The sequence below is a fragment of the Cherax quadricarinatus genome, chromosome 39, assembly GCF_038502225.1.
Source record: "Cherax quadricarinatus isolate ZL_2023a chromosome 39, ASM3850222v1, whole genome shotgun sequence".
NCBI classification, from domain to species: Eukaryota; Metazoa; Arthropoda; class Malacostraca; order Decapoda; family Parastacidae; genus Cherax; species Cherax quadricarinatus.
The window spans coordinates 32562363-32581182 of NC_091330.1; the positions used below are offsets into that span (position 1 = coordinate 32562363).

Here is an 18820-nt window from a genome sequence, read left to right on the forward strand (position 1 = left end):
GAACAAACAAACGGAAACGAAAGGGATGCTTCCAGGACTAGGAGCAGATGGAGAGAGTGGTGCTTGCCGGGCGATGACCAGCTATGGAGAGAGCGATTTCCTGACTATAGGCCTCACATCAGGTGATATCACGTGACTCACCCCGGTACTGCAGAGACGCCGACAGGTAAACAAGCAAAGTGGTAGTTAGCTAAGAAGTTTACCAATGTGAACACTCAACCACAACTCTCGAACAGTGATCACAGTAAAGTGTAAATGCTACATCTTACCTAATAAGACAGCCAAGTCAAATAATAATATCAAGCAAGATATTTTCATTTTAGCTATTAATGAAAAATATCAGAAATACAAAATTATATACATCAAATATACATTATATACATTTAATACCTTTCAGGGGGCACAACGCCGGTTTTCCCTCATGAAATAAATTGTCTAGCTCGAAGTAGGAGTTCCCCAAGGTAAGATCTGCATTCTCTTCAGACTTTCCCTTGAGTTATGTTCAAGACCAGGGAAGACTCTCACGTGGCCATAATGTGCTCGGATTGAAGAATATTGTTGCTAAGCAACAGTAAATTATCTTTCATGGGGACTCCTGCACACGTACCTACACTTGAATAACCAGTGAATACTAGTTTATAAAAAAAATCTATGCAGAAGAATTAAAAGAAATTAAAAACAGAATTCTCCCCCCCCCCACCCACCCATACGCTTCTAATAACACTGAGGAGTTTAAGGACATCTTAGAAATTGAAAGTACTTTCTCATGTAAGAGGGAGCAATAAGCACAGTCTTGTTCCTTAAGGGAGCATGGTAATTAAGGGAGCATGGTAATTAAGGGAGCATGGTAATTAAGGGAGCATGGTAATTAAGGGAGCATGGTAATTAAGGGAGCATGGTAATTAAGGGAGCATGGTAATTAAGGAGCATGGTAATTAAGGGAGCATGGTAATTAAGGGAGCATGGTAATTAAGGGAGCATGGTAATTAAGGGAGCATGGTAATTAAGGGAGCATGGTAATTAAGGGAGCATAGTAATTAAGGGAGCATGGTAATTAAGGGAGCATGGTAATTAAGGGAGCATAGTAATTAAGGGAGCATGGTAATTAAGGGAGCATGGTAATTAAGGGAGCTTGGTGATTAAGGGAGCATGGTAATTAAGGGAGCATGGTAATTAAGGGAGCATGGTAATTAAGGGAGCATGGTAATTAAGGGAGCATGGTAATTAAGGGAGCATGGTAATTAAGGGAGCATGGTAATTAAGGGAGCATGGTAATTAAGGGAGCATGGTAATTAAGGGAGCATGGTAATTAAGGGAGCATGGTAATTAAGGGAGCATGGTAATTAAGGGAGCATGGTAATTAAGGAAGCATGGTAATTAAGGGAGCATAGTAATTAAGGGAGCATGGTAATTAAGGGAACATGGTAATTAAGGGAGCATGGTAATTAAGGGAGCATGGTAATTAAGGGAGCATGGTAATTAAGGGAGCATGGTAATTAAGGGAACATGGTAATTAAGGGAGCATGGTAATTAAGGGAGCATGGTAATTAAGGGAGCATGGTAAAAGGACAAGTGCAATTAATGCGACATTTTATAGGCTTGACAAAGTTCCTGATGAGCAAAACGTTACCTCAATAAAATGTCGCATTAATTCCTCTTGCTTCCTTTCACATAACATGTATTGTGGGTAATTCTACAATACTTAAGGGAGATTTGACTGCTACTGTAGAAAAATGCCATACAAGCGGCTACGTCAGTTTGATATGCTTTGTCTATGATCATTTAAATATTGTCCAAGGGCTGTGGCATTTTTGACTTACCACTAACAGTACGCATACATAACTGGGCAGGTGGCCTTGTTGTGGCAAGGCTTACGGCAGTAGTACCTGGTTATGGGCTCGGGATCCTTATTTCATGCGTATATTTGATCTTGTGGTGGGCAAACCGTCTCAACTCTAGTTTCTATGTTAGAATGAAATCCAGACGTCCAACTCTCCATATCCAGCTGGTAGGAAAAAATGTTAGGAAAGGGCTGAGACAAGGAGCGATTACCCTTGAATGTGTCTGCAACATTACCCTCCTCAGTAGCAGTTGTGACAGAGTGATCTTCTAGATAAACACATATGGCCCAACCGACTGATTATAATGGATAATCATCTGATTAGGATGAATTGGAGTTATCTTCTTCACCTAAATCAGCCGTTGATTCCTGTGATTTACCATACAATATTATATGAACCAGTGCTGCCAACTGCTTGAATGGCCATTGCTAGGCTCAAGCCCAGGCTTCGAAAGATTTGAAAAACGGTTCAGGTTCAGAATTAGAAAACTGATGTGGGCCCCTCAGAGCTAATTTCTTTCTACTCCCCATTTGGTGTACTAGCCTCCACAAGCAGTATATATAGTATTGTATCAACGAAGGAATTCGTTCCCCCGGCTAGTTGCAGTATTGTTATTGAGTAAATACCACTCGTTCGTGGTTATAATACTTTATATACTGCCCGTGGAGGCTAGTACACCAAACTTGGAGTATAATTAAATTAGCTGAGGCGCCCACACCATCATATATCTTCGTATCACTGTCTAACACCTAGTTCAGCTGGGTGCATGATCTTTGTAGAATTGTATGGTCCCGTGGGCTAGAGCATCGTGAATTGTCGCTCCTCATGAGGCAGGCTAAAACAACATGGGTTCGAATCCTCGGCTAGTTGCAGAGTTGTTATTGACTAAATACTACTTGTTCGTGGCTACAGTAATATAAAATACTGCCCGTGGAGGCTAGTACACCAAACGGAGAGGAGGTTGAAATTAGCTCAGAGGCACCCACGCTATCGAATGTTCTCGGATCATGGTGCAACACCTAGCTCTACTGGGTGCATGTTTCTTGTAGAATTATACTGTCCTGTGGATTAGAGCGTCATGGAATATTCGCTCACCATGAGGCGGGCTAAAACAACATGGGTTCGAATTCTCGGGTAGTCGCAGTGTTGTTATTGATTTAATACCACTCATATATATATATATATATATATATATATATATATATATATATATATATATATATATATATATATATATATATATATATATATATATATATATATATATACATTACATATATATACATATATATATATATATATATATATATATATATATATATACATATATATATATATATATATATATATATATATATATATATATATATATATATATATATATATATATATATATATATGTATATATATATATGTATATATATATATATGTATATATATATATGTAGATATATATGTATATATATATGTATATATTATAAAGGTAGAGAAACATAGAATATCTCTCAGCCACCGTGTGCTGCTCCCTCAGATATCGGTTCGGGCGTGTCAGGCGAAGGTGGAGAACATCACTCTCTGCAGTGAATGGAAGAATTTGACTGCCACTACTCTGCCAGACAGTAAGTCAATATTTGCTTCTTTTCTGTACTTTCATTAACCCAACAAAGTGTTCCCGTGTCGTCAACAAACAGGTACAGAGTAAGTTACTAAAATCCTAAAGTAAATGTTGGACATTACGTTGCTGACCAGTAGTACAATGTACATGATAATCTGGAAATAATGGGATATAATACCAATATGTACTGGAATAAAGACTTAAAATGCAATCTCATTATCAAATTTATAATGGTAACAGAACCATGGTCATATGGCATGTACATAAGAGTAAGAAAATTATGAGGTTGTATATTCAGGAAAGCCTTGAGACGAAGTGATATTTGACAGCAAATCACTTGACTGTTGTGTGAGGAGAAAGTTGTGTTAATGTTGACACGATGATGAGAACAACACCAGAGTTTTATATTGTAATGTTTTAGTGACCATCTCAGTGGGGTTCACAAAGTCTCTAAAAAATAAATTATTAGAGGAATGGTGAACGTATGTAGAAGTGTGTTGAGGGGAAAAGATATGTTAGTTGACTCACGAAATCGTAATGACACGATTGCAAACAAACCATACCCCCGGCCGGGATTGAACCCGCGGTCAGAGAGTCTCAAAACTCCAGCCCGTCGCGTTAGCCACTAGACCAGCTAGCCACAATAAGATTCATCCAACTAGGTATATTTCTACACCATAGGAAGGTTAGCACAGGCACCACTGTGACCACAAATGCAAGTTTTTACAGACGAATCTCCAGCTAGCGTGGCCGTGACGAACTCTAGCTCAAGTCCCTTCACTGCCGTCAACATGACTCAAGAAATCGTAATGACACGATTGCAAACAAACCATACCCCCGGCCGGGATTGAACCCGCGGTCATAGTCTCAAAACTCCAGCCCAGAAGCCCACTCACGAGAAGATCACACACCAGAAGCCCAAACACCAGAAGCCCACACACCACAAGACTACACACCAGAAGCCCACACACCAGAAGCCCACACTCCAGAAGACCACACACCAAAAGCCCCCACACCAGAAGCCCACACACCAGAAGCCCACACACCACAACACCACTCACCAGAAGCCCACACTCAAGAAGATCATACTTCAGAAGCGTTAACACCAGAAGCCCACACACCACAAGCCCACAGAAGATAAGTCTTCACACCAGAAGCCCACACACCAGAAGCCCACTCCACAAGCCCACACACCAAAAGTCCACACACCACAAGCCCACAACCCAGAAGTCCCCTCCACAAGCCCACACACCACAAGCCCAAACACCACAAGCCCACACTCCACAAGCCCACACACCACAAGCTCACTCACCACAAGCCCACACACCACAAGCCCACACACCATAAGCCCACATGCAACAAGCCCACATTCCAGAAGCCCACACACCAAAAGCCCACATACCAAAAGCCCACACACCAGAAGCCCACACACCCGAAGCCCACACACCAGAAGCCCACACACCAGAAGACGACACACCAGAAGCCCCCACACCAGAAGCCCTCACACCAGAAGCCCACACCAGAAACCCACACACCACAACATCACACACCAGAAGCCCACACACGAAAAGATCACACACCAGAAGCCCAAACACCAGAAGCCCACACACCAGAAGCCCACACACCAAAAGCCCACACACCAGAAACCCACACACCAGAAACCCACACACCAAAAGCCCACTCACAGAAGGCCACACACCAGAAAGCCACACACCAGAAGGCCACACATAAGAGGCCACACACCAGAAGGCCAAACACCAGAAGGCCACACACCAGAAGGCCAAACACCAGAAGGCCACACACCAGAAGCCTAAACACCAGAAGTTCACACACCAGAAGCCCACACACCAGAAGGCCACACACACTAGAAGCCCACACACCAGAAGGCCACACACCAGAATCACACACACCAGTAAGCCACACACCAAAAGGCCACACACCAGAAGGCCACACACCAGAAGCCCACATAAAAGAAGCCTACACACAAGAAGCCCACACACCAGAAGACCCCACACAAGAAGCCCACACGCCTGAAGCCCACACACCAGAAGTCCGCACTCAAGAAGCCCACACACAAGAAGCTCACACACCACAATCCCACACAAGAGAAGCCTACACACCAGAAGCCCACACATCAGAAGCCCGCACACCAGAAGCCCGCATAAAAGAAGCCTACACACCAGAAGACCACACAGTAGAAGGCCACACACCAGAAGGCCACACACCAGAAGGCCACACACCACAATCCCACACAAGAGAAGCCTACACACCAGAAGCCCACACACCAGAAGACCCCACACCAGAATCCCACACACCAGAAGGCCACACGCCAGAAGCCCACAAACCAGAAGCCCACACACCAGAAGCCCACACACAAGAAGCCCACACAAGAGAAGCCTACACACCAGAAGCCCACACACCAGAAGCCCACACACCAGAAGCCCACACACCAGAAGCCCACACACCAGAAGCCCACACACCAGAAGTCCACACTCCAGAAGCCCACACACCACACGCCCACTCACCAGAAGTCCACACACCACAAGCCCACACACCACAACCCCACACACCACAAGCCCACGCACTTACAAGCCCACACACAACAAGGACACATACCAGAAGCCCACACACCAGAAGCCCACACACCAGAAGACCACACACCAGAAACCCCCACACCAGAAGCCCACACACCAGAAGGCCAGACAACAGAAGCCCACACACCACAACATCACACACCAGAAGCCCACACACGAGAATATCACACACCAGAATCCCTAACACCAAAAGCCCACACACCAGAGGCCCACACACCACAAGCCCACACAAGAGAAGCATACACACCAGAAGCCCACACACCACAAGCCCACACACCACAAGCCCACACACCACAAGCCCACACACCACAAGCCCACACACCACAAGCCCACACACCACAAGCCCACACACCACAAGCCCACACACCACAAGCCCACACACAACAAGCCCACATACCAGAAGACCACACACCAGAATCCCCCACACCAGAGGACCACACACCAGAAGCCCACACACCAGAAGCTAACACACCACAACACATCACAACAGAAGCCCACACACGAGATGATCACACACCAGAAGCCCAAACACCAGAAGCCCACACACCAGATGCCCGCACACCAAAAGCCCACACACCAGAAGCCCACACACCAGAAGCCCAAACACCAGAAGCCAACACACCAGAAGCCCACACACCAGAAGCCCACACACCAGAAGCACGCACACCAGAAGCCCACTCACCAGAAGCCCACACACCAGAAGGCCACACACCAGAAGCCCACACACCACAAGCCCACACACAACAAGCTCACACACCAGAAGCCCACACACCACAAGCCCACACACCACAAGCCAACTCACAAAAAACCCACACACCAGAAGGCCACACACCAGAAGGCCACACACCAGAAGGCCAAACATCAGAAGGCCACACACCAGAAGCCCACACACCAGAAGGCCACTCACCAAAAGCCTACACACCATAAGGCCACACACCAGAAGCCCACACGCCAGAAGGCCACACACCAGGAGGCCACACACCAGAAGCCCACATAAGAGAAGCCCACACACCAGAAGACCCCACACCAGAAGACCCCACACCAGAAGCCCACACGCCAGAAGCCCACACACCAGAAGTTCACACTCCAGAAGCCCACACACAAGAAGCTCACACACCACAAGCCCACACAAGAGAAGCCTACACACGACAATCCCACACATCAGAAGCCCACACACCAGAAGCCCACACACCAGAAGCCCACACACCGGAAGTCCACACACCAGAAGCCCACACACCAGAAGCACCACACACCAGAAGCCCACACACCTGAAGCCCACACACCAGTAGCCCACACACCAGATGGCCACACACCAGAAGATCCCACACCAGAAGCCCACACACTAGAAGCCCACACACTAGAAGCCCACACACCAGAAGGCCACACACCAGGAGCCCACATAAGAGAAGCCTATACACCAGAAGCCCACACACCAGAAGACCCTACACCAGACGCCCACAGACCAGATGGCCACACACCAGAAGCCCACATAAGAGAAGCCTACACACCAGAAGACCACACACCAGAAGGCCACACACCAGAAGGCCACGCACAACAAGGCCACACACCAGAAGGTCACACACCAGAAGCCCACATAAGAGAAGCCTATACACCAGAAGCCAACACACCAGAAGAACCTACTCCAGAAGCCCGCACACCAGAATCCCACACGCCAGAAGCCCACAAACCAGAAGTCCACACTCCAGAGGCCCACACGCAAGAAGCCCACACACCACAAGCCCACACAAGAGAAGCCTACACACCAGAAGCCCACACACCAGAAGCCCACACACCAGAAGCCCACACACCTGAAGTTCACACACCACAAGCCCACACACCAGAAGCCCACACACCACAAGCCCACACACCACAAACCCTCACACCACAAGCCCACACACCACAATCACACACACAACAAGCCCACATACCAGAAACCCACACACCAGAAGCCCACACACCAGGATCCCACGCACCAGAAGCTCACGCATCACAAGCCCACATATCAGAAGCCCACTTATGAGAAGACCACACACCAGAAGACCACACACCAGAAGACCACACACCAGAAGATCACATACCAGAAGACCACACACCAGAAGACCAGATACCAGAAGACCACACACCAGAAGCCCACACACCAGAAGACCACACACCAGAAGACCACACACCAGAAGACCACACACCAGAAGACCACACACCAGAAGACTACACACCTGAGGCCCACACACAAGAAGACCACACACCAGAAGCCCACACACCAGAAGACCACACACCAGAAGCCCACACACCAGGAGACCACACACCAGAAGACCACACACCAGAAGACTACACACCAAAAGCCCTCACACCAGAAGCCCACACACCACAAGCCCACACACCACAAGCCCACACGCAACAAGCCCACACACGATAAGCCCACACACTATAAGCCCAGACACCACAAGCCCACACACCACTAGCCCGCACATCACAAGCCCACACACCAAAAGCCCACACACCTTAAGCCCACACACCATAAACCCACACACACCACAAGCCCACACACCACATGCCCAAATACCAAAAGCCCACACACCACAAGCCCACACAACAAAAACCCACACACAGCAAGCCCACACACCTTAAGCCCAAACACCAGAAACCCACTCACCAGAAGCCCACACACCAGAAGACCCCACACCAGAAGCCCACACACCAGAACACCACACACCAGAAGCCCAAACTCCAGAAGATCACACACCAGAAGTCCAAACACCAGAACCCCACGCACGAGAAGCCCACACACCCGAACACCACACACCAAAAGCCCACACACCAGAAGATCACACACCAGAAGCCCAAACACGAGAAGCCCACACACCATAAGCCCACACACCAGAAGCCCGCACACAGAAGCCCACACACCAGAAGCCCAAACACCAGAAACCCACACACCAGAATCCCACACACCAGAAGCCCACACACCAGAAGCTCACACACTAGAAGCCCACACACCAGAAGCCCACACACCATAAGCCCACACACCAGAAGACCACACACCAGAAGCCCACACACCAGAAGACCGCACACCAGAAGCCCACATACCAGAAATCCACACACCAGAAGACCACACACCAGAAGCCCACACACCAGAAGACCACACACCAGAAGCCCACACATCAGAAGACTACACACCAGAAGACCACACACCAGAAGACCACAGAACAGAAAACCACACAACGTAAGACCACACACCACTTAGTAAATTCTGAGGCGGCTACGGTGAAAAGCTCTGTTCCGACAGGCATATTACTCCCTCCCGTATTGTTCCTCATACTCATATCGGACATAGACAAGTACCGTGTCTTCCCCTGCAGATAACACCCGGATCTGCATAACAGTGTCCTCCAATGAAGAAACTACTAGACTCCAGGCGGGCATCAATCAAATCTTTCAATGGGCTGCAGAAAACAATGTGAAGTTCAACGATGAGAAATTTCAATTACTCCGATGTGGTTAACGTGAAGAAATTAAAATTTCATAGGAATATAAAACAAATTACAACCACACAATTGTTAGGTAAGACACATATGCAACAGTTAGGTATCTTTATTTCGAAACGTTTCGCCTACACAGTAGGCTTCTTCAGTCGAGTACAGAAAGGTTGATAGAAGCAGAAGATACTTGAAGACGATGTAATCAGTCCATCACCCTTAAAGTTTTGAGGTGGTCAGTCCCTCAGTCTGGAGAAGAGCATTGTTCCGTTGTCTGAAACAATATGAAGTTGAAGTGACAGAATGGGGCCTTTATATAGTGCCAGGAGGTGAGACGTAGGTTGCTTTGGGAGGGCAGGTCCTTCTCAAACCCAGCCGTTCTCACTAGTAGAGGTTGTCGAAGTGGTCTGTACCAAGATACCCTTGTGTTGCAGTGTCTGACAGAATGAACATTAAAATGGTATGAAATACCGACAGATTGTTAGGTAAGACACATATGCAACAGTTAGGTATCTTTATTTCGAAACGTTTCGCCTACACAGTAGGCTTCTTCAGTCGAGTACAGAAAGGTTGATAGAAGCAGAAGATACTTGAAGACGATGTAATCAGTCCATCACCCTTAAAGTTTTGAGGTGGTCAGTCCCTCAGTCTGGAGAAGAGCATTGTTCCGTTGTCTGAAACAATATGAAGTTGAAGTGACAGAATGGGGCCTTTATATAGTGCCAGGAGGTGAGACGTAGGTTGCTTTGGGAGGGCAGGTCCTTCTCAAACCCAGCCGTTCTCACTAGTAGAGGTTGTCGAAGTGGTCTGTACCAAGATACCCTTGTGTTGCAGTGTCTGACAGAATGAACATTAAAATGGTATGAAATACCGACAGATTGTTAGGTAAGACACATATGCAACAGTTAGGTATCTTTATTTCGAAACGTTTCGCCTACACAGTAGGCTTCTTCAGTCGAGTACAGAAAGGTTGATAGAAGCAGAAGATACTTGAAGACGATGTAATCAGTCCATCACCCTTAAAGTTTTGAGGTGGTCAGTCCCTCAGTCTGGAGAAGAGCATTGTTCCGTTGTCTGAAACAATATGAAGTTGAAGTGACAGAATGGGGCCTTTATATAGTGCCAGGAGGTGAGACGTAGGTTGCTTTGGGAGGGCAGGTCCTTCTCAAACCCAGCCGTTCTCACTAGTAGAGGTTGTCGAAGTGGTCTGTACCAAGATACCCTTGTGTTGCAGTGTCTGACAGAATGAACATTAAAATGGTATGAAATACCGACAGATTGTTAGGTAAGACACATATGCAACAGTTAGGTATCTTTATTTCGAAACGTTTCGCCTACACAGTAGGCTTCTTCAGTCGAGTACAGAAAGGTTGATAGAAGCAGAAGATACTTGAAGACGATGTAATCAGTCCATCACCCTTAAAGTTTTGAGGTGGTCAGTCCCTCAGTCTGGAGAAGAGCATTGTTCCGTTGTCTGAAACAATATGAAGTTGAAGTGACAGAATGGGGCCTTTATATAGTGCCAGGAGGTGAGACGTAGGTTGCTTTGGGAGGGCAGGTCCTTCTCAAACCCAGCCGTTCTCACTAGTAGAGGTTGTCGAAGTGGTCTGTACCAAGATACCCTTGTGTTGCAGTGTCTGACAGAATGAACATTAAAATGGTATGAAATACCGACAGATTGTTAGGTAAGACACATATGCAACAGTTAGGTATCTTTATTTCGAAACGTTTCGCCTACACAGTAGGCTTCTTCAGTCGAGTACAGAAAGGTTGATAGAAGCAGAAGATACTTGAAGACGATGTAATCAGTCCATCACCCTTAAAGTTTTGAGGTGGTCAGTCCCTCAGTCTGGAGAAGAGCATTGTTCCGTTGTCTGAAACAATATGAAGTTGAAGTGACAGAATGGGGCCTTTATATAGTGCCAGGAGGTGAGACGTAGGTTGCTTTGGGAGGGCAGGTCCTTCTCAAACCCAGCCGTTCTCACTAGTAGAGGTTGTCGAAGTGGTCTGTACCAAGATACCCTTGTGTTGCAGTGTCTGACAGAATGAACATTAAAATGGTATGAAATACCGACAGATTGTTAGGTAAGACACATATGCAACAGTTAGGTATCTTTATTTCGAAACGTTTCGCCTACACAGTAGGCTTCTTCAGTCGAGTACAGAAAGGTTGATAGAAGCAGAAGATACTTGAAGACGATGTAATCAGTCCATCACCCTTAAAGTTTTGAGGTGGTCAGTCCCTCAGTCTGGAGAAGAGCATTGTTCCGTTGTCTGAAACAATATGAAGTTGAAGTGACAGAATGGGGCCTTTATATAGTGCCAGGAGGTGAGACGTAGGTTGCTTTGGGAGGGCAGGTCCTTCTCAAACCCAGCCGTTCTCACTAGTAGAGGTTGTCGAAGTGGTCTGTACCAAGATACCCTTGTGTTGCAGTGTCTGACAGAATGAACATTAAAATGGTATGAAATACCGACAGATTGTTAGGTAAGACACATATGCAACAGTTAGGTATCTTTATTTCGAAACGTTTCGCCTACACAGTAGGCTTCTTCAGTCGAGTACAGAAAGGTTGATAGAAGCAGAAGATACTTGAAGACGATGTAATCAGTCCATCACCCTTAAAGTTTTGAGGTGGTCAGTCCCTCAGTCTGGAGAAGAGCATTGTTCCGTTGTCTGAAACAATATGAAGTTGAAGTGACAGAATGGGGCCTTTATATAGTGCCAGGAGGTGAGACGTAGGTTGCTTTGGGAGGGCAGGTCCTTCTCAAACCCAGCCGTTCTCACTAGTAGAGGTTGTCGAAGTGGTCTGTACCAAGATACCCTTGTGTTGCAGTGTCTGACAGAATGAACATTAAAATGGTATGAAATACCGACAGATTGTTAGGTAAGACACATATGCAACAGTTAGGTATCTTTATTTCGAAACGTTTCGCCTACACAGTAGGCTTCTTCAGTCGAGTACAGAAAGGTTGATAGAAGCAGAAGATACTTGAAGACGATGTAATCAGTCCATCACCCTTAAAGTTTTGAGGTGGTCAGTCCCTCAGTCTGGAGAAGAGCATTGTTCCGTTGTCTGAAACAATATGAAGTTGAAGTGACAGAATGGGGCCTTTATATAGTGCCAGGAGGTGAGACGTAGGTTGCTTTGGGAGGGCAGGTCCTTCTCAAACCCAGCCGTTCTCACTAGTAGAGGTTGTCGAAGTGGTCTGTACCAAGATACCCTTGTGTTGCAGTGTCTGACAGAATGAACATTAAAATGGTATGAAATACCGACAGATTGTTAGGTAAGACACATATGCAACAGTTAGGTATCTTTATTTCGAAACGTTTCGCCTACACAGTAGGCTTCTTCAGTCGAGTACAGAAAGGTTGATAGAAGCAGAAGATACTTGAAGACGATGTAATCAGTCCATCACCCTTAAAGTTTTGAGGTGGTCAGTCCCTCAGTCTGGAGAAGAGCATTGTTCCGTTGTCTGAAACAATATGAAGTTGAAGTGACAGAATGGGGCCTTTATATAGTGCCAGGAGGTGAGACGTAGGTTGCTTTGGGAGGGCAGGTCCTTCTCAAACCCAGCCGTTCTCACTAGTAGAGGTTGTCGAAGTGGTCTGTACCAAGATACCCTTGTGTTGCAGTGTCTGACAGAATGAACATTAAAATGGTATGAAATACCGACAGATTGTTAGGTAAGACACATATGCAACAGTTAGGTATCTTTATTTCGAAACGTTTCGCCTACACAGTAGGCTTCTTCAGTCGAGTACAGAAAGGTTGATAGAAGCAGAAGATACTTGAAGACGATGTAATCAGTCCATCACCCTTAAAGTTTTGAGGTGGTCAGTCCCTCAGTCTGGAGAAGAGCATTGTTCCGTTGTCTGAAACAATATGAAGTTGAAGTGACAGAATGGGGCCTTTATATAGTGCCAGGAGGTGAGACGTAGGTTGCTTTGGGAGGGCAGGTCCTTCTCAAACCCAGCCGTTCTCTGCATATGTGTCTTACCTAACAATCTGTCGGTATTTCATACCATTTTAATGTTCATTCTGTCAGACACTGCAACACAAGGGTATCTTGGTACAGACCACTTCGACAACCTCTACTAGTGAGAACGGCTGGGTTTGAGAAGGACCTGCCCTCCCAAAGCAACCTACGTCTCACCTCCTGGCACTATATAAAGGCCCCATTCTGTCACTTCAACTTCATATTGTTTCAGACAACGGAACAATGCTCTTCTCCAGACTGAGGGACTGACCACCTCAAAACTTTAAGGGTGATGGACTGATTACATCGTCTTCAAGTATCTTCTGCTTCTATCAACCTTTCTGTACTCGACTGAAGAAGCCTACTGTGTAGGCGAAACGTTTCGAAATAAAGATACCTAACTGTTGCATATGTGTCTTACCTAACAATCTGTCGGTATTTCATACCATTTTAATGTTCATTCTGTCAGACACTGCAACACAAGGGTATCTTGGTACAGACCACTTCGACAACCTCTACTAGTGAGAACGGCTGGGTTTGAGAAGGACCTGCCCTCCCAAAGCAACCTACGTCTCACCTCCTGGCACTATATAAAGGCCCCATTCTGTCACTTCAACTTCATATTGTTTCAGACAACGGAACAATGCTCTTCTCCAGACTGAGGGACTGACCACCTCAAAACTTTAAGGGTGATGGACTGATTACATCGTCTTCAAGTATCTTCTGCTTCTATCAACCTTTCTGTACTCGACTGAAGAAGCCTACTGTGTAGGCGAAACGTTTCGAAATAAAGATACCTAACTGTTGCATATGTGTCTTACCTAACAATCTGTCGGTATTTCATACCATTTTAATGTTCATTCTGTCAGACACTGCAACACAAGGGTATCTTGGTACAGACCACTTCGACAACCTCTACTAGTGAGAACGGCTGGGTTTGAGAAGGACCTGCCCTCCCAAAGCAACCTACGTCTCACCTCCTGGCACTATATAAAGGCCCCATTCTGTCACTTCAACTTCATATTGTTTCAGACAACGGAACAATGCTCTTCTCCAGACTGAGGGACTGACCACCTCAAAACTTTAAGGGTGATGGACTGATTACATCGTCTTCAAGTATCTTCTGCTTCTATCAACCTTTCTGTACTCGACTGAAGAAGCCTACTGTGTAGGCGAAACGTTTCGAAATAAAGATACCTAACTGTTGCATATGTGTCTTACCTAACAATCTGTCGGTATTTCATACCATTTTAATGTTCAATCACTGTGGCTTACATCCCTGTCTATGTCAGATATGAGGATGAGGAACAGGATGGGAGAGAGTACTGTGCCTTGTGGACCAGAGCTTTTCAGAATAGCCTCCTCAGACTTTACTCTGTTTACTACTACTCTTTGTGTTCCACATTGCACAGATCAATGCACATCTCATATTCCCATCCCTTCCCTACTTCACCGGATCCCTTCTTACTAAATATGTCTTTTATTTAAGCTGATTCTGTGTTGTGATCGAAGTAGTCACTCAATGTGAAATCTTCCTTCTAATAAATATTATTACAATGATGCTGTGCAGTTCTGGTCCTCATAGTACGGAATGAAGATAAATGCATTGGTAAACATACTGAGTAGGATTACAAAATTATTCTACTAATTACGGAATTTTGAATCCAAGACAAACTGAGAACCATTTTTCCCCCTCAAGGAAGGTTCCTTGATGTTGGTGAGGGGCTCTTGATTTAGGGAATTTGATCTGTGCTCCAGTTCCCCGAATTAAGCCTGAATACCTTCCACATCCCCCCCCCCAGGCACTGTATAATCCTTCGGGTTTAGCGCTTCTCCCTTGATTATAATAATAATGAGAACCATTTACCATCACTCTCTAGAAAAGTGTAATGTGAGATCGATAATTGAAGTACATATGGAATACAGGTGAAATTAAGTTATCACGCTGCTGAGACTTTCTAACCAAGAATCTGAAATAGGAAAGTAACGGCTTAGAGGTACAATTGTAGAAGAGAGGAAAACTGTGCCAGTTAGTGATGGAAGCTAACGCCATGTGTAGTTTCATAAATAGTTTAGAGAAATATATGAGTAAGTTTGAGTGTGAGAAGAACGTGTTTATTATGAGTCAGCAGGATTGATGCAAGTTTCTGTTCTTATGTCATGTTCTTATTTCAGAAACTCGTAACAATATTCTTAAATTTGTTGTCAAACTGGAAACTAGACAACGTAGACTTGAAGATCAAGAGGAGCATTTGGAGGAAGAAGTGTTAAGCTCTGGCACAGGGCCGAGTGCTACCAGCTCCTCTAACTCTTCCTCCATTAATGACAGCATTAATATTATCGCCATTAATTCCTCCACCAGTGCCACTTCGTCTTCTCCTTCCATTAATGTCAGTACCACCAGAATTTCAACTAGTCCTTCCAGTACCACTTACTCCGTTAATATTAGCTCAACTAGCAACGCCACGATTAGCAACACCATCACTAGCAACACCACCACTAGCAACACCGCCACTAGTGCTACTTCCGCTTCTCCTGCCATCAGCATCACCACCGCTAGCAGCAAAACCTCCACAACTAGCACCACTACAATCTCTGGCAGTACCCTGCTGTTGACCTGGGAGCCTCCACTCAACCCTAATGGTCCACCCCTGGCATATATTATCCAGTACTCACACTCAGATGCGCCACAGGTGAGTTCTCCCTCAGACACCTTCCATCTAATCTCTGATGTTTTAAGTAATTGTCAAACTTTCCAGCGATAGACCCAATATGTTCTTCACTTTGTCAACAACACTGTGTTAAGTTATCGCCTCTTACTTTCATTTTAGTTTACATTTAATAAATAACTGGTGACTAGTCATGATCAGAAGGTAACTTTCATAACACTTTCATTACCATAAATATTACCAACAGGTTTAAGTTATCAACAACTTCAAGAAAATGACACTTAACCAAACATTTAACATATTTTATCAAAAACACTTTTGTCCTGGGACATTATTCCCAAAAGTGAACAAGGTCCCAAGAGTGAACAAGGTCCCAAGAGTGAACAAGGTCGCAAGAGTGAACATGGTCCCAAGAGTGAACAAGGTCCCAAGAGTGAACAAGGTCCCAAGAGTGAACAAGGTCGCAAGAGTGAACATGGTCCCAAGAGTGAACAAGGTCCCAAGAGTGAACAATGTCGCAAGAGTGAACATGGTCCCAAGAGTGAACAAGGTCGCAAGAGTGAACAAGGTCGCAAGAGTGAACAAGGTCCCAAGAGTGAACAATGTCGCAAGAGTGAACATGGTCCCAAGAGTGAACAAGGTCGCAAGAGTGAACAAGGTCGCACGAGTGAACAAGGTCCCAAAAGTGAACAAGGTCCCAAGAGTGAACACGGTCCCAAGAGTGAACAAGGTCGCAAGAGTGAACAAGGTCCCAAGAGTGAACAAGGTCCCAAGAGTGAACAAGGTCCCAAGAGTGAACAAGGTCCCAAGAGTGAACAAGGTCCCAAGAGTGAACAAGGTCCCAAGAGTGAACAAGATCCCAAGAGTGAACAAGGTCCCAAGAGTGAACAAGATCCCAAGAGTGAACAAGGTCCCAAGAGTGAACAAGGTCGCAAGAGTGAGCAAGGTCCCAAGAGTGAACAAGGTCCCAAGAGTGAACAAGATCCCAAGAGTGAACAAGGTCCCAAGAGTGAACAAGGTCCCAAGAGTGAACAAGGTCCCAAGAGTGAACAAGGTCCCAAGAGTGAACAAGGTCCCAAGAGTGAACAAGGTCCCAAGAGTGAACAAGGTCCCGAGAGTGAACAAGGTCCCAGGAGTGAACAAGGTCCCAAGAGTGAACAAGGTCCCAAGAGTGAACAAGGTCCCAAGAGTGAACAAGGTCCCAAGAGTGAACAAGGTCGCAAGAGTGAACATGGTCCCAAGAGTGAACAAGGTCCCAAGAGTGAACAAGGTCGCAAGAGTGAACATGGTCCCAAGAGTGAACAAGGTCCCACGAGTGAACAAGGTCGCAAGAGTGAACATGGTCCCAAGAGTGAACAAGGTCCCAAGAGTGAACAAGGTCGCAAGAGTGAACATGGTCCCATGAGTGAACAAGGTCCCAAGAGTGAACAAGGTCCAAAGAGTGAACAAGGTCCCAAGAGTGAACAAGGTCCCAAGAGTGAACAAGGTCCCAAGAGTGAACAAGGTCCCAAGAGTGAACAAGGTCCCAAGAGTGAACAAGGTCCCAAGAGTGAACAAGGTCCCAAGAGTGAACAAGGTCCCAAGAGTGAACAAGGTCCCAAGAGTGAACAAGGTCGCAAGAGTGAACATGGTCCCAAGAGTGAACAAGGTCCCAAGAGTGAACAAGGTCGCAAGAGTGAACATGGTCCCAAGAGTGAACAAGGTCCCAAGAGTGAACAAGGTCCCAAGAGTGAACAAGGTCCCAAGAATGAACAAGGTCCCAAGAGTGAACAAAGTCCCAAGAGTGAACAAGGTCCCAAGAGTGAACAAGGTCCCAAGAATGAACAAGGTCCCAAGAGTGAACAAGGTCCCAAGAGTGAACAAGGTCCCAAGAGTGAACAAGGCCCCAAGAGTGAACAAGGTCCCAAGAGTGAACAAAGTCCCAAGAGTGAACAAGGTCCCAAGAGTGAACAAGGTCCCAAGAGTGAACAAGGTCCCAAGAGTGAACAAGGTCCCAAGAGTGAACAAGGTCCCAAGAGTGAACAAGGTCCCAAGAGTGAACAAGGTCCCAATAGTGAACAAGGTCCCAAGAGTGAACAAGGTCCCAAGAGTGAACAAGGTCCCAATAGTGAACAAGGTCCCAAGAGTGAACAAGGTCCCAAGAGTGAACAAGGTCCCAAGAGTGAACAAGGTCCCAAGAGTGAACAAGGTCCCAAGAGTGAACAAGGTCCCAAGAGTGAACATGGTCCCAAGAGTGAACAAGGTCCCAAGAGTGAACAAGGTCCCAAGAGTGAACAAGGTCCCAAGAGTGAACAAGGTCCCAAGAGTGAACAAGGTCCCAAGAGTGAACAAGGTCCCAAGAGTGAACAAGGTCCCAAGAGTGAACAAGGTCCCAAGAGTGAACAAGGTCCCAAGATTGAACAAGGTCCCAAGACTGAACAAGGTCCCAAGAGTGAACAAGGTCCCAAGAGTGAACAAGGTCCCAAGAGTGAACAAGGTCCCAAGAGTGAACAAGGTCCCAAGAGTGAACATGGTCCCAAGAGTGAACAAGGTCCCAAGAGTGAACAAGGTCCCAAGAGTGAACAAGGTCCCAAGAGTGAACAAGGTCGCACGAGTGAACAAGGTCCCAAGAGTGAACAAGGTCCCAAGAGTGAACAAGGTCCCAAGAGAG

The 18820-nt window shown here is 46.0% G+C and overlaps 1 protein-coding gene across 3 annotated transcripts in view; it reads left to right on the plus strand.

Moving 5' to 3' along the window:
• The window catches only part of LOC128696230 (insulin receptor-like), a 442718-nt gene that overhangs the window by 206530 nt on the left and 217368 nt on the right, over nucleotides 1–18820 (plus strand). For all 3 annotated transcript variants that reach the window (XM_070092553.1, XM_070092554.1, XM_070092555.1), the window contains exons 13-14: nucleotides 3373–3460; nucleotides 15677–16194. In XM_070092553.1, coding sequence (XP_069948654.1) covers nucleotides 3373–3460; nucleotides 15677–16194 — 606 coding nt within the window. The remainder of the gene's footprint in view (nucleotides 1–3372; nucleotides 3461–15676; nucleotides 16195–18820) is intronic.